This window comes from Phymastichus coffea, unplaced genomic scaffold (assembly GCF_024137745.1).
Source record: "Phymastichus coffea isolate CEN01 unplaced genomic scaffold, Cenicafe_Pcof_1.1 PCOF00117, whole genome shotgun sequence".
Classification (NCBI taxonomy): Eukaryota; Metazoa; Arthropoda; class Insecta; order Hymenoptera; family Eulophidae; genus Phymastichus; species Phymastichus coffea.
The window spans coordinates 24,999-46,754 of NW_026706928.1; the positions used below are offsets into that span (position 1 = coordinate 24,999).

At 56.9% G+C, this 21,756-nt stretch overlaps 3 protein-coding genes across 3 annotated transcripts; 2 read left to right on the forward strand and 1 right to left on the reverse strand.

Annotated features, from left to right (window-relative positions):
- The first annotated feature begins 1,460 nt into the window (after positions 1-1,460).
- Positions 1,461-2,150, forward strand: LOC131670860 (DDB1- and CUL4-associated factor 7-like). Its single transcript, XM_058946836.1, has 3 exons — positions 1,461-1,713; positions 1,837-2,099; positions 2,142-2,150. The coding sequence occupies exons 1-3, from the start codon at positions 1,461-1,463 to the stop codon at positions 2,148-2,150; spliced, it is 525 nt and encodes a 174-aa protein (XP_058802819.1).
- A 5-nt stretch (positions 2,151-2,155) lies between these two features.
- Positions 2,156-14,614, reverse strand: LOC131670861 (uncharacterized). The gene is made up of 4 exons (XM_058946838.1): positions 14,189-14,614; positions 5,428-5,624; positions 4,933-5,364; positions 2,156-2,352 (listed from the first exon to the last, which is right to left on the reverse strand). Exons 1-4 carry the CDS (start codon positions 14,482-14,484, stop codon positions 2,156-2,158), a joined length of 1,122 nt encoding a protein of 373 aa, XP_058802821.1. The 5' UTR covers positions 14,485-14,614.
- A 3,729-nt stretch (positions 14,615-18,343) lies between these two features.
- Positions 18,344-19,545, forward strand: LOC131670956 (serine protease ami-like). The gene is made up of 4 exons (XM_058947008.1): positions 18,344-18,451; positions 18,525-18,859; positions 18,928-19,186; positions 19,256-19,545. Exons 1-4 carry the CDS (start codon positions 18,382-18,384, stop codon positions 19,453-19,455), a joined length of 864 nt encoding a protein of 287 aa, XP_058802991.1. The 5' UTR covers positions 18,344-18,381; the 3' UTR covers positions 19,456-19,545.
- The last annotated feature ends 2,211 nt before the right edge of the window (positions 19,546-21,756 follow it).

Genomic DNA, 21,756 nt, shown 5'->3' on the forward strand with positions numbered 1-21,756 from the left:
TGGAATTATGCGGAAAAGCAAGTTCTCATCGTCATTGGAGTAACGTCTATGATTATTCTAGAAAATTAGATTGAGTGTTGCCAAAATCTCTGAAATATACGTTCTTTTTGATTCCAAAATAAATTTTATAGTCTTTTGTATTAATAAAAGTGACTTTTAAGTTATGATTGATCGAATAAAAAAATAATTCTTGTTCGCCTGTTACTTTGTTTAATTAAAATGAGAATAACAATATCTAATAACTAACTATTAATAATGAAAAGTAAATTTCCATTGATCCAACGGGCAGTAAGTACGTGTATTGAATAGTTCATCGTTGGTGAATGATCATGTATGCGAGGTGCACACGTGCGTTTCGAGTAAATTGTGGCTTGCTGTCTACAACATCAGCTGCTCGACAGCCGTTTCATTCATTATTGTTTTACACTTCTGCAGGTGTTTCAATGCGGTCAGCAAGACTGCTCCGAAAATGTCGTTTGCGAGTAAATTTTTTTATTTTGTATGTGTATTTGTATTTATTGATTCTAGATCTACAATAACATACGATACTGAGTATAATATATACACCATTGTATCCTTTAGATGTGTATGTACACACGTACACCTCTACACAGGTCGGATTCTGTAAAATATAATAAATAAAACAATTGAATTATTAAAACTTCCGTGGAAGTGACAGCGATTGAGATGTTTATATATATGACAGAATAATCGAAATCTTAAATTTCACATTTTTATAAATTTTATCCCCAAATTACACTGTTGCTTTATTTAATGTTGTAATGAACGATTATCGCTGACACTAAATTTAAAAAATGTCTAAACAGAAGTAATTTTAAAAAATATTATCCAATGGTATCTACAAATCCATCAAAATTTTTTCAAGTGGAATTTCGAGCGGCAATCAAATCGTTTACCAGTTATACAAGGAATTCAAAATAACCCACAAAAAAGTTCTAGAAATTTATTTTACCGACTCACGACATATAGTATACATACACCTATATGATATCGATCGAATGAAATTTAGTTCTCGCTGTGGACAAGGGCAACGTCCTTTCATACAGACAGTGTTCACTGTCGGCTTGGTTTTTTTTTATTGACAGAGAGTTCACAACAACTCAGCATACTTTTATCTCCGGATGAACAATTGGATCATTGTTTTGCCGAGAAACAATGGAGGAAATTGATAGTCCCAGATCTTGCTAGACATGCAAGCACCCAATTCTCAAAAGTAAACTTACGCTAAAAAAAATATTGTTGTTGCTTGTAGGTTAGGCGTCGATACACGAGTGGCTTGCTTTCAAAATTTGTTTAACTTGTTGTATCGCTAGATATTGTGAGTAGAATCAGAAAAGAATTAATTTTCTATAACTAGTGCGTGATATAAATGACACAAATAGTAATTATTCATTTCAAAACATTATTACTGAAGTTACTTCGTTTTCATGTGTAGAACAATGGCACACCACAGTGGACCTCCAAAAAGAAAAGAAATCTATAAGTATGAAGCACCATGGTCTCTATACAGCATGAATTGGTCTGTGAGGCCAGATAAAAGGTTTCGACTTGCTCTGGGCAGCTTTGTTGAAGAGTACAATAACAAAGTGCAAATTGTATCGCTCGATGAGGATACTTCTGAGTTTGTAGCAAGAAGTACCTTCGATCATCCATATCCTACCACAAAAATTATGTGGATTCCTGATAGTAAAGGTCATTATTGAAGATTTAAATACATATATCCTTTACTCTGGTTGCATTAAAGAAATTTTGTATTTTTGTAAATTATCCATAATGTTTATAATTCATGGATTAATTGACATTTTTTGTAAACAGGACTATTTCCTGATCTCTTGGCTACCTCTGGTGACTATCTAAGAGTATGGAGAGCAGGTGAACCGGAAACACGGATGGAATGTGTACTAAACAATAATAAAAACTCAGATTTCTGTGCACCTCTCACTTCCTTTGATTGGAATGAGGTGGATCCAAATTTGGTAGGAACATCGAGTATCGACACAACTTGTACTATTTGGGGTCTTGAGACAGGTCAAGTAATTGGTCGAGTGAATCTTGTTTCAGGACACGTGAAAACACAGGTAACGAATATTAATTCAATTTATTTTTGTCTTTCCGCAAAGTTAAATTGATATATTTAAAATGATAACATTTGCAGCTTATCGCGCACGACAAAGAAGTTTACGACATAGCATTCAGCCGAGCGGGCGGTGGTCGAGATATGTTCGCGTCTGTGGGTGCCGATGGTTCGGTACGCATGTTCGATTTGCGTCACCTTGAGCACTCCACTATCATTTATGAAGACCCTCAGCATACCCCACTTCTCAGGCTCGCCTGGAACAAGCAGGATCCAAATTATTTGGCCACTGTTGCCATGGATGCTTGTGAGGTTATCATCTTAGATGTTAGGGTGCCTTGTACACCTGTTGCTAGGTTAAATAATCACAGGTGAGTTGAATTTATCGCTCTGATGGTTAGAATTGTACTTGAAAATTCCAATAACTGTTCTTTACAGAGCAAGTGTTAACGGAATAGCATGGGCGCCACACTCTTCGTGTCATATTTGCACAGCTGGCGACGATCATCAAGCGTTAATATGGGATATTCAACAAATGCCGCGAGCAATTGAGGATCCGATTTTAGCCTACACGGCTGCTGAAGGCGAAGTTAATCAAATACAGTGGGGTGCGACTCAACCCGATTGGATCGCTATTTGTTACAACAAAGCCGCGGAGATTCTTCGAGTGTAAATGTTGTTTTTCCTTCCGCGATGAAAAAATTTACTGGCTGAGTAAGCGCGACGAGAAGAATATATATTGGCTTCGAATTTATTTTAATACATTGCGATTGACAATAATATCAAATTTTTTAACGGCAAGGAGGGATAAAAGGAAAAAAAAAGATTTTTTACTTTTTAAACACTCAGCCAGTAATTGTTCAATCATACAGGGTTTCCTGTATAATAATCTCTTGATTTTTTATCAAAGATTACTCGAATATATTTATCTTCGTTTATCTCCGAAGGAATTTCGAAGTCTATAGCCGTGCTTCTATTTTATTTTTTGTTACAAAAAGCGACTCGAATGCTTGTTCAATATAAACCGACGTACAGAAGTTAAGATATTCTGTTGGTAAGACATATCCTTCCGATTTTATATGAACGTTTCTTTTCTGATCCGAACAGTGTAGCTAAAAATGAAACAGTAGAGGATAATTGTACTAGTGTCGATATAACTGAAGTGATTTTTTTTTGTTTTATAAAAAAAAAATTGAGCGATGTAAGATTTATGATTGTTATTAATCTAGCATGTAGTACTTCTCACTTTTAGCATGTAGTTAAAAAAAATAGTATGTAACTCTTGACGATGTATTACGAATGCGTTGTACAGCTTGCACGAGTTATACGTATAAAATATATAGTATTTTAAGTGTTCGTACACAAAATATGTATATTCCAATAAGAGATAGTAAGAAAAAAAAACATCCATGTACTAGCCACAAACATAAACTTTTTATTAAGAATAATTATGTAACCAGTCGTAATACAATTTTTTTATGAACGTCCAAGGCGTACAAAAAGTTCTCTTTCTTTTTTTTTTTCTTATTGATCCATACATTTATTCATATATGCCATAGAAACATTGGTTCGAAGCAAGTGTAGTTGAGCATTTAATCGGGGCAATATCGAGAGTTGCGAAAAGCGTATATACTTAAATTGAGACACATTCGATCCGAGAGTATAATTTCGATATTCCCCCGAAAGACCACAAGCGCGGTTATAGGTATATACTTAAATAAGTTTAGATACAATCGCCGTTCGTATATATAATTTACATAATCTCAATGAACGATTTATGGAATTATTCACAACAATGAGATAATGTCATGCAACATAAATTATGAGACAAAAGAAAACAACGTTGTTGGGTTTACGGGTTTCGTTGTGTATTTCGTATAACAGGAAAAAGGTATTCATTTACCGGCGATTACGTTTAGGTTGCATTATTTTCGATTATTAATCGCGGGCTAACACTCTGATACAGAGTGCGCGTATGGAACACACTGAAAAATAGTAGACTACACGACAAGTATCAGCGCGACTTGGCAACGTATAATTATGACAAGCGAAATTCAAGTTTATCTCGTAACTCTAAGTGTTTCGCGAAATTTAATCTCCGCCTTTGCTGCAAACGAAGCGGAAGTAAAAAAAAAAAAAGAAAACAAAACAAAAGAAAAACAAAAAAAAACAAAAACTCGAATCTCTCAGCAAAGCGTTCTATATTCCATTGCTGTGTTCAATCTCGCGGACGAGAGAGAGAGAGAGAGAGAGAAAGGGAAAGAGAAAAACGCGTGGTCCCGCAGCGTTGAAGAAAACACGATCTGTCCCCAGCGAAGTCGTTAGGGATGGACCTGCCGTTTCGACGACGCGACAGAATTTTCCACTCCTCGCGAAAATGTATCGACGCCGGAGATCGGCAAAGGAAAAAAAAAGAAAAGGGGGAAAAAAATAATAAAATCGCACACGCACACACAAAACAAAACAAAATGAATTTGGAGGGAAGAAAAAGGAAAAAAAAAAAGAACTCGTTCCTCATAGGTATGCGCATTTTCGCGCACGCGCCCGAGAGCGAGAGCACGATAAGATCTGCCACGACGGAAATCGGCTCGTGTATTTTCGCGCGTAGGCACAGGCGCGTTCGTCGGCTCGTAAATCGCAGCTACGCGCGTACGTACGTATGTGTATGTAATTTGTAATGTCAACGCGAACTCTCGCGCTAGGATCGCGCGCGGGCGAACCGCCGGGACGCGCGCGCGCTTCGAGTGCATCTATTTACAAGGGGTCCTCTCGAGGTGCGGCGCGCGAGAGTCGCGGTCCAGGGGGTGGGGTCGCGGCCTAGAGCACGCAGAGCTTGCCGGCGACGTGGTGCAGGTGGAGCACCGTGCAGGCCATCGTGAGCATGTTGCCCATGGCGATGGCCACGTGGATGCGCCGGAAGGTCTGGTGGATGCTCAGGTAGTGCGGGCAGTGCTTGAGCGGGCCGGGCTCGTGCGTGCCGACCTCGGCGCCCACGCCGGCCGCGCGCTCGATGCTCGTCTTCTGGTCGATGAGCCGCAGCAGCGGCGGCGTCAGGTACAGGCGGATCAGCAGCTCGAGGAAGAAGGCGCCGCCCATGCCCGCCACCTGCGTGGCGATCTCGGCGTCCCAGCTGGCCGTCGGGTGGTGCTTCACGTAGATGAGCAAGGTGGTGAGGCTGAGGCAGGCGTTGAGGGTGAAGTAGCGCGGAAACAGCACTCGCTGCACCTCGCCGAACGTGTGGCGCGGCAGGGCGAAATACAAGGATAAACCTGCAACAGCGAGGGAGCCTTAGGTGGTGTCCCGGCGGCGCGGTCGCGCATCCGCCTCCTTACCGGAAACGAAGGTCATCCAGACCTGCGAGCCGATGTGCATGACGAAGGAGGCCAGGTAGACGAAGGAGGCGAGGCCCGAGCGCTGGCCGGCCGGCGACGCCGCGCTCGACGCCGAGTTGGGCAGCAGGGCCGAGGTGACGCACAGCGCCGCCGCGATCGTGATCACGTGCGCCGGCTGCGTCGTGCAGAACAGAACTCTGGAAAAGCAGTGCAACGAGTGTGACAAGTCCGCGCTTGGCCTCTTATCTCTCGCCCCGACCGCTCCTAGCGCGTCGCAACGCCGCGGGCCGCCTGAATATTCATGGCGCGCGAACCGCCTCCCTTGCCGCGCTTTCTCTCCGCGATTTTTCCCCTCTTCTTCTTGTCTTTTTGTCTTTCGCACGCTCGACGGGCGAATGATCGCGAGCGTGCAATTACGCCTCGCGTCAAGCCGGCCGACGCGCGGCTTTCCCCGGCGAGCGAGCGCCCACATGCAAATGTCCCGCGGGAGCGCGCGCGTTACCGAAACGACTGGTTTACGCGCGGCCCTTTCTTTTTTCTCACTTTCGTTCCTGCCTCTCTCGTGCGCCCGAGCCAAGGAGAATTCGACGCGCGGTGGAGGAGCTCGCTCTCTTTTTGTCTTCTCCCCCGCGACGACGGCTGCGGCCTGCGGACATTTGCCTCGGCCGCGCGACTCTTTCGCACCCTCGTAGCGAGATTCGTGCGTGTGCGTTCCAGCGGATGGACGGAGAGAGGGGAGGTGGGCGCACGGCAGCTCGCTCTGCTTCCATTTCCATCCAAGCGGCGTGTGTCGTTAGCCTGAATTTTTCGAGCGCGGCTAATTCGATTAGCGAACGCTCCGACGAGCGCTTACATGCATCTCGTTTCGTTTTTTTTTATCGGGGCGAAATTAAACGAGCTTCTGCGCGGTAACCGCTCTCTGGTGGGGGGGGGGGGGAGGGTGGGGGGCAGAGGCGTGGCTGTTTTGGCGGTGCGAGCGTTCCGAATCGCCCGGGGGCGCGCGCGAGACTTTCGGTCGAGGGAGAGAGCAGCGGCGATTATTCGGCAGCGCGGTGGTCGATACAAAGGCAGCGCGCGAGCGAGAGGCCCAAAGAGAGAAACTCAACGATTCAATTGAAAGCCGCGGCCCCGACGCATCCCACGCGCGGCTCGTTAATGCGTATAGCGCCGCGCTCGTTAATCCGCTCGTGATAAATCTCTCCTCGTTCGGAGAGCGGGCCGCCTTTCGCCCAAACGGACCCCGAGGGCATGGAATTTTTTTTTTCTTCTTTTTTTTTTCTTTTCGATTATAGAGGCGTGCGCTTCGAAGCAAGCGCGTACGCCGAACTCGCCGTGGAGATTCGCTCGCGACAAGGGGGGCCTTCGGGCGACGCGCAAAACGAGCATACATGTCCGCCAACGCTCGCGTGAAATAATCGTGCGTCGTTGATTTTCCGTTCTCTTTCCCTTTTGTTCCGCGAGGAAAGTCGAGTCGTAATCGCACTGACGGAGACGAGCCGACCGCGGGAAGCTCGGGACCAGGCGCGAAATCGTCGAACATCTCTCCGGCGACCAACGGCAGACTCGCGCCGAGCAAGCGAGTCGAGAAAGGCGACGAGCGACCGGCGAGCTTGGCGTACGCGTACAGTCCAGCGGCGCACGCTTTTATTGCAGCCGCGCCAACCGCCGAGCGAAACGACGGGGATGAGAGGAAGGCAGCGAGCGAGGCCGCAGAGGCACGTCGGCGCTAATTCGGGAGCGGCGCCTCGTTTGATGTGCGCGCCGGCACGACGCTTCCGTGCCGCGCGGAGGCGCCTCCGCGGCGTGGCGCGCTCGCCGACCGCATCGGCGATCCGGCGACCGCGGGTCGAGGATCGCCGCGGGGTCGCGCGCGGCCTTGGGCGCGAGCGCGCATACCAGTGGCGTTTAGCGGTGGTTAGGAGGCGACGCGAGCGCGCCGCCGCCGCCGCCGCGCTCGCGTCGGCATTCCGCCGAGCGGAAGCGACGCGATCGCGCGGCCCGCGTCGCGGCGCGTCCGTCAGGTGGCCGCGACGTCACGATCGCGCTGCAAGGTCAAGGCGGCATATGCAGTTTGGCGAGCGCGCGAACGTGCGGAACGGCACGTCCGAGCCGTCGTCATGGAATTTTTCCCCCCGCTGCAGCGCCGCGGTCGCCTTTTCCTCTGGCTTTGGTCGCGCGAGAAACGAGGATGTTACCTTGGAGAATCCCGCAGATAGCGCGAGAAGTAAAAAACTAAAACGCGTTCTCCTTCGCCGTGGCCTCTTTTGCTCGTCGATCCACGGGATTACCCAATCGGATAGTCATTCGGAAAGCAAATAAAACGAGACGAGCAATAAAAGAAAAAGCAAATTCTAGGGAACCAGACGAGTTGCGAGCGGCGCCACGGCTGAGCCGTTATCGCGCGAGTCAACAACGCCGATTTCGCGCGCGCGCGGAAGCGACACAATTGGCTTGCGCACGCGAGGTCCGTTCGGGGCGCCGATCCGCCGATCAACCGAGCGAGCGCGCGCGTCGCTCGGGTGCTCGCGGTGAATCAGAGCGGTGGCGGCGCGTCGCGCCGTTCAGTCTCGGCGAGACGTTCGCTCGGCGCGCTTATCGAACCTCGGGCAGACGCGTCGCCGGCCGAGCGTTCGCGGGTCCGATCGAACGGCGGGGAGGGCAACGAGCCGCCCGTAACTCACGTGCCGGCGAGCTGCGCGGTATCGGCGATTAGCCGCGGGCCGCGCGCCGACAAACTGCGCCGGCCGGCCGTGATTAGCCGCGCGTGATCGATGCTCGGCCCCTTATCCGCGAGAGCGATCGCCCGGCGACGAGCGGGTTCGCACGCCGGCTAGACGCGGTCGTCCGCCTCGATCGCGCGCGCGCGCGCCTTATCGCGCATCGGCGGCCGCGCTTTCTCGCGGCCAGGCGCCTCGACGTCGAGCCGGCCGCGGGTCCGGCCGCGATCTCGGAGGTGAACGGGGGGAGGGAGCGAGCGAGCGAGAGCCGTCGGCGCGCCGGAAGAGGCGGAGAAGAAGACCGATGGAGGTGCGAGCGTCCGCGAGCAGGCCGCGGAGCGCAGAGCGGCGCGCGTCCGGGAGCGTCGGTACCGAGTCCTCGGCCGGTCGTCCTGGCAAGCTTCTGCGCCCCCAACGAGAAAACGAGCGAGTCGTATCCGATCGATTGCGGCGTTATTAGAGAGAGAGAGAGTGAGAGAGAGATCCGGAGCTGGCGATACCTCGGACATCCGGATAATAAATCGAGGCGCTCGCCTCGATTTCGATCGGCCGAGAGCTTACCGTTAATCCCCCGACCGGCCGTGATTACATTGTTCCAGTTGAGCCCGCGCCTGTCCCGCTTCGTCGCGCGCTGTCCCGTCGCGGCCGGATCCTATCGCGCGGCGTTATCGCCGACGGCGGGCCGATCGCCGGGCCGATCGGCGAGAAGGGCATTCCATCGGCGGCCTATTAATATCGCGGGCGTAATTATAGCGAGCGAATTTATGGTGGACGGCGCGCAAGAGGGAGCCGAGGCGGCCGACGGGTCTATTTCCGGGCGCGGCCGACTTGCGCGCCGCCGGTGCCGCAGCCGCCGGCGCGCTGCCGCGAAGCGTGCGGCCGCGCGAGCGGGCCGTGCCGTCGACGGGGGCGATCGATCGCCGCGCGCATCCCCGGCCCGGTCCGAGCGCCCGGGTGCGCTCACTACCGGTGTTGAGCGGCTGCCAGCCGGTCGTCGAGCGCGCATGATTTATCGGGCGTCGCGTCGCGGAGGAGCGGGGCTCGGGATCGCCAATCGCGCGGCCGATCTCCGCGTCTCGATCGTCGGGCTCTCGCGGCGGCCACCTGTTCCCAGGTTCGAGCGCCTCGCGCGCTAACGAGGCGGCGACGGCCGAGGGATCGATTGCTCCCGGGCTGTCGCGCGCGTCGCGATCAACGTCAAGGGGGACGACACAGAGAGAGAATTCATGGCTATAATTGGCCGCTAATTGAATGGCTTCGTCGTTGCCTTGTTTTAGGGGGTGGGGGGACTTCGGAGGAGGGAGAGGCGAAGAAGCGGATCGGGTAATTGGAACGACATTGCTGGGATGGCGGCCGCGCGGAGACTCGCGATAAGTGCGGCGCCGCTGCGCTCTTTTGGGGGGGGGGGGGCGAGAGTGTCGCTCGCTCTGCGATTCGCTTGGCGTTCGGTTCGCCGAGAGGTGCGTCCAACGACGATCGTCGACGAAACGCGCCGTCGCGCCGACAAATCAGGTGAGCGAGTCGAGTCGCCTCGGACCCTCCTCGCCGAGGAATCTCTCGCTGTCCTCGCGGTGGCACATCCGCAACGCCGACCGGCGAGGGTCAAGGTCGCCGGGCGGTCCCTCCCCGCCGCGCGCGGACGATCCCGCGGTCGACGTGGACTTTGACCCGTGGACCCGCTCGCGCGACCTCGTGGCGAGAGCCGCGGCCGTAAATCAGCCATTAAGGAAGCCGCGGCGACTCGTCGCGTCGCTTTTATTGCGCGTGCGGGCGCCTGCGCGCGCTCACGACTCCTCTCTAACGGTCCTGTCTCCGCTCGCGCGCCCGCGGCGCTTTCCCCGTCGCGGATCGCCGCGGGCGAGGCGAACGGACTCGATCCGTCAGCCCTCGCTCTGCAACAACAATCCGCGTCGGCCGAATTTCCGTTCGATTATTTGTCGATCGCTCGCGATGTTTGCGCACCGGCCGGGCAACGTCGACATCTCGCCGCGGGGAGAGAATTACCGGGGTTCAACGTACCGCCGCCGCGTGTTGCGCGAATTTTGAGGAATCGAGTTTCTCGCAGCTCGTCTCCCCCTCCCTCCCCCCGCCGAAATCCGGTTCGCCTGCTCGCGTTCAGTCTCGTCAGTCGATTGATTATCGGGCTGACGCGCGTCGAGCGACAGCAACCTCTCGCGGTCGCACCCCGTTTCGCTTCCAGGATCCGTTCACCGTCGAATCGTAGACGCGCGCGAACGAAACGACGGCTGAAGCAGAGATAGAGAAAGAGAGAGAGAGAGAGAGAAAGAAAAAATACACACACGCACACGCGCAAAACAAATCGCTCAATTTAGTTCCATCAGCCACGAGGGTCAGCGAAGCGCAAAAAAGAGAAGGAGCTTGAACATCGAGTATCCGGATCAGTTTTCCAAACGAGCCGCTAATGTGCCGAGCAGAAGGGGGATACGCGGGAGTCGGAGTCTGCGCCGGCGGATCGTTGAACTCGGCCGAGCGAATCGTCGATTCGCTCACCTCCGAGTTCGCCGCAGTTGCACTCGCGGTTTTGATCTGCGCCGCGCGCGTCGCCTGATTGACGCGGCCCGAATGAGGAAGCGCGATTAGGAGGGGCTTTATAGTCGACTCGAATCGCCGGACGACGAAAATAAAAAAGACAAAAAAAAAAAAGAAACGAAAGAAAAAACCAGCGCTGCTCCCGTCCCCCCCTGGCACCGCCGCCCCTCGGGGAATTTTTTGGCGATCGCGCCAGTGATAACGAGCGACTGATCGCGCCACGCTCGAATCATTGCCGCCGCGCACGCGCGCCCATAAATAAGCGTAGACCCGGGGCTCTTTCTCTCTCTCTCTCTCTCTCGAAAGAATGCCGCTCACCTCAAAATAAAAGAGCTGCTCGCCGTCGACTGTATGCGCTCTTTCGTTCGAATGCTGCGATGCCGGCTGCGCGAGCGTACTGCGCGAAGTCGGGCGCGCCGCCGACGGTCTCGTTTCCCATTCATTGTTGTCGTACACGATCGGACTGACATCTAACAAGATTCCATTGACCGGCAAAAAACCAGACGGTGAGGGGGGGGGGGGGGTGGCGGAGGAGCGAGACAAGCCCGAAATTCCCGCGTGTCCATCACGCGATAAAAGGCAAAGTCCAGCCTCGCGGGCAGCTTTTTCTCTCGGCCAAGTCGTTCGGCTCGTAAATTACGGGCCCGCGTCGTCGCATTTGCTTACGCGTCGACCGAGGCAAGGGACTCGCGGGCTGGCGCGCACCCGCGAATCGTCGATCGGCGACGCCCGCGGACCCATTAGCGCGCGCCCGACGCGGCGGCCGCGTTGCGCAACACCGCCTCTTCTGGCTCCCGCGAGCCGTGGCTGTCGCCGACTCATCGCGCCGTCAAACTCGTTCTTCCTCTCCGATCCGCGCGTCTTCCCCGGGATAACGGTGCCACGGGCGCTGCTCGGCGGACCGGTAGCCGCCTCGGGCCGTCCGCGCGGCCTTGATCGCGGCGTCGCTCGTCGCAGGGTGCCGCGGGGCTCGCGCCTGCCCGCGCTCGCGGCCGAATTTCGCGCAACGAGCACAATGTGCCGCCGCTAATCGCGGGCCGTTCGGCCGGGCGTCGCTTGCCGAGCGGGCACCGATTAACGATCGCTAACTCCGAGGCTCGCTCGCGCCTCGTCGACGGTCCCTCGGCGATGGGCGCGACGCCGGAGACAAATCCGCATCGGCGTTTCCGGATTTAGGCCGCGCCTGAAGCGCGCGTCCGACACAATGGGCGCCCGTAAATCACCCGCGCGGTGGTCGGGCTGCACCCGTCCACGGGGCCGCGCCCGGCTCCGCGCGGATGGGAGAGAGAGCGGCCGAGCGCGCGCGCGCGCGACGACCCTCGAGGACCCTGGCGGGCGGGCCCATCGTGGGCAATCGAAGCGACCGAGCGCGCGGCCTCTCGACGCGCGACTGCCTCGGATTTCGCAAGCCGATGCCTACGTGACCGTCGACTGGCGGCTCATGTCGACGCTCTCCTGCTCCACTCGGCGTTTTTTGCATTTTGCTGCGTCTCGCGGTCCCGCCGCGTCGGTAATAAACGCCCGAGACGGCGAGCCTCGAGCCAAAGTTGCGCGCGAAGATAAGCAGCGCGAGCGCGCGCGGAAAATTACGCGGCGCTCGCTGGGATCGAAGCCACGCCGCCGGGGGAAGACAGAGAGACGCGCGCGCGTGCCTCCGAGAGACGGGGCGCGGAGGCGGGTTCGCGACGATCGGCGACACGTCTTTCGCGGCGAATCGCGCACCGGAGAGCCGCGCGAGCGGCACGCTACTTCTGGACTCGGCGCGCGCGCACGCGACCGAAACGTGGCCGGCCGACGGCGTCTCGCGCGGCTCGGCCGCCGGCGAGCTTCTCGGACGGCACTCCGCGGGAGAACGCGGGGAGAGCCGCAAAGGTCGGAGCGCCGATCAATTAGCCCGGCGAGCCTCGAAAGGACGCGTATAAATAAGGCAGCCCATTCGAAAATACACCCTGCGCGCGCGCGAACTAAACTTAAAGACAATGAGCGAGAGCCGGCGGCCGAGCGCGCGCCTAGCCTACTTTCCTCCCCTCGTTATTAATAGAAAATGCAATAAAAAGATTCTCTCGTGCGCGCGGCGCGTTGCGTAACGCGCTGCCGGAAGCTCTATCGACGGGGAGCCGCGGCGGCCCGTCGCGCGCCTCCTCGCAGCCGGGAATCCGTACACGTGAATCGGCTCGCTATCGCGGCCGGTGGGTCGCGGCCGGGCCGCCGGCGGCGAAAGTCAGTCGCGCGATAAGTCACCCCGGCGAACAGCGATAAACGACCGCGCCGACGACCGCCGGATGATCGATCATCCAATTAGCGCCAGTTCCGAAATTTTTCCGGCGAGCGACGGCGGTACGCCCGCGCAGACGATGCGCGCCCACGATAAGATTAGGCCACGCGTCGCGCCGCCGCCGTGGTCCAAAGTTTTCCCGCAGGTGGGCGAAATTGGCCGACGACCCGATAAGATTACGGCGCGGCGTTCCAATTCTTTTTTTGCTTTTTTATTGCCGGTTCCGAAACTCATTTTTCTTTCTTTTTTTCCCCGCAGCTGCGAAAAATTAGGCGGCGGCGGCGCGATAAGATTAGCCGACGTCTAATTTCTTATCGCTCGAGTTCCGAAATTATTTTCCCGCAGGTGCGTGAGAATTAGGTGACGGCGGCGCGACGGCCCGACGCGCGCGCGCGAATCGTTGACGGCACACCCGCGGTTCGGTCAATATTATTGGCGAATCGTCAATTTTATTTACATTTCGTTCGCCCGCGATAGGAGCGAGAATCAGGCGGCGTTGCAGCTCCGGCGATGTATTTTTAAGCGACGCCACGCCCCGCGCCACCGCCAACGTCGCCGACGGTTCGTCAAATTTTTTCCGGCAGGTGCGAAAATTAGGCTGCGCTGTAGCGTCGACGACGTGCGTTAGCGCGCGCGCGCGCTCGCGACGCCACGCCGTACTCGGTGCCGCGTTCCTCGTACGCTCAAGGCGAAGTTCCGACTTTTTCCCGCAGGTGCGAAAGTTACGCGTGGACGACGTGCGCCCGGGCGCGCGCGCGTTCCATTTGTCGACAGGCCGCATCGAATTCGTATTTGCGTTCGACAGGTGGGTCGTCAGCTGCCGCGGCCGATCGAGCGCGCGAGGTCGAACACGTTTGCCGCAGGCGCGCGAAGGGACGCCCGGCCCGGCTGTCGGGCGACGCGTCCACGGGCGTCACTTCCGAGCGGCGGCCACGCGATCGGCGGACCGGCGAGCGTCGGAGCGACACGACGGCCGGAGGGAGAGAGCGAGCTCGCTGCAATTAGCAGCGTGGCGCGATCGGCGCGGTCGGAGCGAGCGCTGGGCCGGTGCAGCGGCAAAAAGTAGCCCCTAAAAATAAACGAGCGCCAGATACCGCCGCGGGCCGGGCGAGCGAGCCGCGCGGCGTCGGCGCTCGGCCGTGGGCGCGAGCGCGGGTGGCCGCGCGAGAGCCCCGCGGGGCGAACTCGGTCAATGCCGCGGCGAAGGAAGGCGACTCACTTGTAGACCTTGGACTCCTGCCACTTGGCGGCGCGCTGGGCCAGCGCGGCGAGGCCGGTCCTGCAGATCCTGGCGGCGCGCGCCGTCCAGCCGGCGGCGCGCTCCTCGCGCAGCTCCCGGCGGCGGGTCTCGCGCTGCTCGCGCTCCTGCATCTGCTCGTGCAGCCGCATGTACTTCTCCTTGGCGCGGCTCAGGCGCTGCTTCCGGCCGCTGTCCGGCGGCGACGGCGCCGTCTCGTCCGGCCGGCCCGAGGAGCCGGCGGCCGCCTCGTCGCCGGCTAGGGCGCGCACGCACATTACCACTGGCACGTCGATCTTGACGGTGATGCCGCCGTGTGACCGGCCGCTGGGCTGAGAGAGGCGGGAGCTGACCACCACCGAAGCGCCGACTCGTCCGGACACCGTGTGCTCGCGCGGCGAAGCCTCTCGCGAGGGAGTGCGCTGCTCTCGGCGAGCACGCGGCCCCTTTATACGGCGCTCGCGCACGCGAGCCCGAGCGACCGAGCGAGCGAGCGGCCGAGCGCGCCGGGGTGGGGGATCCGACGTCGCTCGCCTCTCGCTCCTCGCTCCTCGCTCCTCGCTCCTCGCTCCGAGCTCTCTCGCCGTCTCGCACTTGCCGTCGAGTGGAGCTTTCGCGCGTCGCCGAGCTTTCCCGGCTGTCCGCCTGCCCGGCCGCGGAGCCGATCCGCGACGACCAGGTATTTCACGAGGAGAGCGAGACGCGCTGATTGCCTCGGCCGCGAGTTCGTTTCTCCAGTTACAGCGATAATGCATCGATTGTGCGTAAACGCGCCATTAACGAGGTATACGTGCGCGCGCGACCGTCCCGCGCACGTTCGTCTCATTAGCGGCACATAAAACACCAATCGACGAGCCATTACTTTTCGCGCTCGTTAGAAACGCGCGAATGGCTCGGTCTCGAACACCTCGCGGGCTAAATTACGAGGGAACGCGGAGCCATCGGGCGTCGCGCGCTCTCCGCGTTTACGCCTCCGTCGAGCCCGGCGATCTCGGCCGCCGCGCGCGTTTTACGACCCGTCCGACGCCTTTTTGCTCTTCTTCGTCCTCCGCTCGTTCGCGCTCCTCTTTTTGCCCCGTGCTTTCGCTCGCGCCTCTTGCCGGCCGCGGACGATTGCGGAACGTACGCGCGCGCGCGATGTCGATTTGCCGTCGATCGCCGATGGATTCGCGTTGTGCAAACGCGACCGAGCGGCGCGTTACGCGAGCGCCGATCACTTTGCGCGCGCGCGCGCGTACAGCTTCGAGCTCGGAGCGGATTTTTCTCGCTTATCGTTTACAGCGGTTTCGCGATGGCTGAGCGAATTTGGGGCACTCGGCACGGAGACGCGCCTACGTGATCGCGGGCTGCGCGCCTACGTGCGGGAAAGGAAGAGAGAGATAGACACAGATAGAGGTAGATAAGAGTTATTTTTTTCGTTTTTCGCCGCTTTTCCACTCGCTAGTCAATGCCCTCCGGCAATCGCGACGGAGGTGCGTCACGTCGCGAGCTTCGTGCTCATCCTGCGAGACGACCACGGTGTGCGCGCGTGACTCGAGCGTCTTATGCCCGCGACCTTGCCGTGACTCTCGGAAAAGGGGGCGCGACCGGCCGAACGATGCGACGCGGTCGCTCGCGATCGACTTCCGCGCCGCGTGGCTTTCGTCGCGGTCCTCGGCCGCGCCACAGCTCGACTTTGCCCGGGAGGCACGCGTTGCCTGATTTATTCAACGACCTCGTCGGCTACACCCACATAACACCTTTTTCTTTCCATCTCGCGAGTGCGCACTGCTCGTTTTTCCGGGCGTGCGTAGCGTTGCTTTCATCAGCGATGCCGTGTCGCAACGTCGGACGCATATCGATTGGCCGTCTCGATTGCGACGGTGGACTCGTAAATGACCCATCGAAGAGCCATTAGAACTCGATTTGTAATTCACAAGAGACGGGGCTGAAAGGAAAAACTCCCCTGCGCGATCCCAATCTGCGCGTTGTCGAAACGGAATCAACGACTCGGTCGTCTGAAATTTCGCATTGTTCGGCTGGCATTCGTAGTGTAGCGAGCCGCTCGGACGGAGAGGATTCTAGACGGTTCGCGGCGGGGGGGCAAAGGCAAGTCGGAAATCGACGAAAGGTTACCAAGCGACGCTGTAAACTGGCAGCCGATGTCCCGCCGCCGCACTTTCTCGAGCGCGGTCACGTCCATGGAGGATCGCGAGGGATCCCCCCCCCCCCTCCCCTGCCGTCGTTCGGCCGAACGAATCGATTCGATGCGCCTTTCGAAAGGCGCGAAAAGCCCGATCAGCCCGCGCGGTCCAATTAGCGCTGTCGGGCTGCCCGTGTTGCGCTTGTCCGCGTCGCGCTTCTCGTTCCCTTTGCTTCCGTTTGGATCGCCGACGCGCGAGGCATGCCGCGCTCGTGACGCGCGCGCAACTCGGCCGAGCCCCGAGCGATCGGAGATCCGGGCGCGAGGAGTGGGCCACCCAGGACGCGGCCCTCCGGCGAATCGGAGCCCCGCGCCGCGGGCCGTCGCCTCGTTAGAGGCGCCCATCGTCGATAAATTGACTCGTTCCGATCGGCTTTTCCATCGTCCCAGCGCCGCCCCGAGGCTTTAGATCTATGGCGGCGCGACGCGCGCTGTCGGACTGCCTCGTTCGGTCCTATTCCAGCTTCGCTTCTTTTTGCTTCTCTCTCTCTCTCTCTCTCTCTCTTTCTTTGCCGTTGCTCGCGAGCGCTCGAGCGGTGTTGCTGCGAACGCAGAACGGCCGAAAGTCCATCGCACGCCCTTGCGGGCATTCGGCCGATCGGCCCGCACATCGCGAGGACTCGCGCGTCCGCGGACGCTCGCTCTCCTTCTCTCGGCAATTTCGGTCCGCCGGAATGGAATTCGGCGCTGCGGGCCCTCAATCTCGGGCTAATTGGAGATCGCGGCGGCGGTCCTGCTTTCCCGGCGGAGTCGGCGCTGGCGACGAGCCTCGCCAGCTCCGAGGAGTGGCGCGAATGCCAGCGAGCCCGCGAGGTGCCGCCTCGACGGCGAGGGGATGAGGGGGTAATTGCGACCGCAGCGGCGATGCACGCGAACGCCAAACTCGTTTTCGTTGTGTACGCGCACGACCGTCACTTCGTTCACGACGACGACGACGACAACGAGCGGAACTGAATTATTCGCGTAGGAAGCGCAAAGGAATCGTTTCGTTCTCCATCTCGTCGTCGCAAGCTCGGTGACTCGTAGGCCTCGTTCGCCGACTGTCGCGCTTGCGTCGACGAATAGTGGAACGACGCAAATTTCATCACGACTCGGCAGTTTCGAGAGCGCGTTAAACTTGACTTTCGTCCTCTCCGCTCGCCAGCGTGTCGAATGTTCCGCACGAAAAACGTGAAGATCGGCGTCTCCGATCGACGTCGCGCCGCGCTGCTGGCTCGAGCGATCGTATGCCTCGGCAACGTGGAATTCGGGAAATCTACGCAGATGGTCGCCGACACCGAACGAGCGCCGTCGACTCGCTGGGTACGTCCGCACGGGAGTGCGTCAGACCCTTGGTAAGCAGGAGGAACGCGTAGGCGAAGATCTGTACCGCCGTGGTCGATCCATCAACGACGTTCAACGAGACCGAACTTCTTCTGTGACAATGCCATTGATGCAACGATACCACCACGAGGGTTTGGTCTCTTGATTGATCACCGCTCAAGAGCACCTAACGCCTTGGAAATCCCAGGTCCAAATGTTTTAGCCGCACGAGTGCGTTGCTTGGAGAAACAAAGAATTGCCTTTTCAAAATGGGACGCCACGCGAGGGAGAAGTACGCGCCATTACAGTTAGGAAAATCATAAGTGGGCCTCGAGTAGGAAGTATGTTTTTTTTTTTTTTTTTTTTTTCTTTCGCCGCATTCAGTGTTTCACAGCTCACAGAACACGACACGCGGCGCATTACCTAACTAGCGCGGGAAAGTAGATTCTTGTCTCGCGCGAGGTTTACACGCGAGACGAGAATCTCCTTCCCGAGCACGTTAGCCACGCTATACTTTTCGAATCGCGCGGAAAGTCGTATTTTGCGCTCGGCCCGTCGGAAGCAAAGTGAAAACAGCGCCTGCAAGAGTATTCGGGCGTCAAGGAAAAAAGAAAGAAAAACATGTACATGTATAACTGCGCGTCCATAAAATGCGCTCGCCTCTCCCGTCGTGACGAGCGAAGCGCTCATAATGTTGCGCGGCGCCGAGCAGTTCGGCATGGCAACGATGGACCTCGCCACGCGCTACCTGATGGCGTACCGTGAGTATCGATCTCGTCTCTCTCGTCGAGTCACGTCGAATGCACATGTACATGCTCGACACACGGCCGACAGTTGCCCTGCTGACGGCGGGTTGGTCGCGCGGCACGCCACTGCGCGGTCAGCTGGTCCGGGCGGCGACGTGCGCGGACCGGCTGTCGTTCGTCGTGGCCATCATGCGTCTGAACGATTCGATCTGCACCGGCGTGCTCATCAGCCGGCAGAACGTGCTCACGGTGAAGCACTGCTTGACCAACCAGGAGCCCAGCGCCATCACGGTAGCGATCGGCTCGTGCCAGCTGGACGAGGCCAAGAGCCACCGCGTGTCCACGTGGCGGAGCTTCGACCAGTGGAACAACATCAACACAGACGACATCATCGAGTACGTGAACGACGTCGCCATCATTACGGTAAGGTCGCGTCGGCTCGCGTCGATTCCCCGCGCTTGACCGTCGATGGACACCCTGCTGCTTGGCAGTTGGCCGAGAGAGTCAGCGACCAAAGAGTCAAGCCGGTGGTTTTGTGCTACTCCGACGTGCACAGCTTGGACAACTCGACAGTCCGACTCGCCGGATGGGGCTTGAACAACAACGGCACCACGGCGAACACTTTGCAGACGGTCCTCGTCAAGGTCGTGTCGCTGCGCATCTGCGTGAACAAGGCGACAGCTATCACGGGCATCGTATATCGGATTCCCGACCACTTCTTCTGCAGCGTCGCCGACCCGTGGGCCTTGAGTGAGTACGATCAGCTCCACCTCGGCCGCGCACGAGTGCAACGTACGCACTTTCCATTTGCTTCCGCAGGGCGACAGCGGCTCTCCAGTTTTGAACGAACGGAACCAATTGGTCGCCATCACCAGAGGAACGTGCCCGATCCTCGTGAACCAAACGCAGGACTTCTTGAACTTACACCAGATGAACTTGCATATACACCTGTTGCCTTTCAGGCTGTTCATCGACGCGTTCAAAATAGACGATTGATCATTGTCCAAGTGAGAGAATGACGCCGACCCGATCAATTTCGTAAATGTGTACCGCTCGCCATTGCGAAGGATCCGGCGATCAGATTCGCAGCAATAAATGCCGCTTGACAACGTTGGAGTGCACGTTCTTTCGAGATCCGTTGTACGACCTGTCGTCCGAGAGTCGTAGGCGCCCGTCAAGTGCGTTCGTGGCTCCAGAACTGCGAGAAGAAGAATCTTCGATAACGTGGCTTTCGGCAAATCGCCACGGCGAAGCTCATTCGCACAAGTATGTAGGCGCCTCGGCGCGCGAGCTTCGCCGATACTCGGCAGACCCATGCGCTGCGTACGTGGACATGCCAAAGTTTTCGCCCCGACAGTGATGGAGTATTGGATCCAATTTGACCTTGGAAACGTTGCCAGGAGACACGTTATTGCGCATTGACGAAAGCAATAACTTTCAAGGCGACCAACACTTGTCCTTACCGACGAAGCTGGTCATTCTTGTATTAGAATCAGACGCTTAATTAAGTTCGATGCCACTCTAACCAGGAAATCGCTACTTCGTAGCTTTTCTTTGCGGGACAAGTTACCGCGGTAAGTCAGTGAGTAACTCGCCTTCGACCTCATGCCGCAAATCTCGTGTTTAGTGAGTCAGTCATCCATCCTTTGGACTAACTCCAGGCATGGTAGACCGAGGCGTCGACAACCCCATGCATTTTACGTGGATCCACCACCTCCCCGTAACATTACTAGTAGTGCTCGCCTTGGCGGGAGAGGACCGTTCGTTGTGTTGATCTCTTTGAATGGCGATGGATGGGTAAGACTCGGAGTCTCGCACGATAATCAACGAGAACATCGGTGCCAACTTGGAAACGGGGCAGCGTTGGATAGCAGCCGATACGCTTTTGGCTTTCTCGCGAGATCGCAATTTTCGCCTCGGGTCAGTCGGGAAGCGCGGAAAAATCTCGCGAACCGCTTCTCTATAATTAGGCCGACTGCGTTGCTTTTTCGCTCGAGCGCGCGATTTCGAAAACCCGTCGCGCGATAAAGTTTTTCGTAGCCGCGCTCGACGAAAAGTTAGAAAATCGGCCGAGAACCGGATTCGCCGTGGCGCGAGCTCCGATAGATTATTCGGAGCGAGCGTCGCGCCTACGGTCGAAAATTGTTCTCAATTCGATTCGCGTTAAAACGTCAATCGACGGAATCTCCAGCTGGAGCGATTTACGACGGTCGATTAAAAAGTTGCGAGATACCACTACGCGAGGAGCCGCAAACGCGAGGGAACTCGCGCCGTGCCACCAGCGCGGTCGAAATGTCCGACGGGCCGTCGTTAATTAAATTAAACAGCGATAAAAGTGACGTCGCGCGCGGCGCCGCGAATTCCCGAGCGTTCCGCAGGCATGTTAGCTCGCGCGCGCGACAACGACGAGTAAAATGTACACCGGTATCATTACCGGCCATTTTGCGCCGAGGGCGCCCGGCAATAAAATATCGCGGCGCGCGATAACATCTTCATTTGCGCCACTCGGCAAATCAAATTACAACTTTCGGGCACTTTTATCGCGCGCCTCGCGTCGAATTCCGTTCCCGAAAACGGCGCGCGCGCGCGCGCACTTCGCGATAACGTCTCGACGAAAACGAAAAAGAAGAGGAGGAAAGCTTTTTCAATTTTATGTCCGACGCTCGGCCGAAAAAAAAAAAAAAAAGGGAGTCGGGGCACGGCCGCTAATCGAATTTAGAGCAACCCTCTCTCCCCCCGTATAACCCCTCGAGGCAGCATCCATTAGCGAGCGACACCCAATTCGTCAATCAAGGGGCGTTGCGCGCAGACGCGTCGAGCGAGGGGGAAAGAAAAAAGGCGGGCGCAGCGCAATATCAAAGTGGAGAACGCTCGCGGGCCTCTCGCCCGCGCAGCCGAAACAGAGCAAAAGGTGAGCGGCGCGGAACCAGTTTTCGAGCGCTCGACGCGGACTCGGGGCTGCGGTCGAAAAATCGCGTGCACGCCAATTGCCGCGGAAGCGTTCCGCGACAGGGCTGACGCTCGAGAGAGAACCACTTGCGCACGGCGCGAACACCATCAACGAGCATCGAGCGATATCGACGATCGGCGCGTTTTCGCTTTCGTGACCATTAATATCAATATGGGACTTGGGCAGAGCGCGCGCTCTGTCTTGCACCACCACCACCACCACCACCACCCACGGCGAGCTGCACTCCTCGAAGTCCCCCCTCCCCCCCTCCGTTCCCTTCTGGCGACTCATTCCGACAGAGGAGCGAGCGAAAGAGCGACCGACGTTTGCGAGACGAGGGCAAGAGATCGCCGCAGTTTGACCGTCGTCG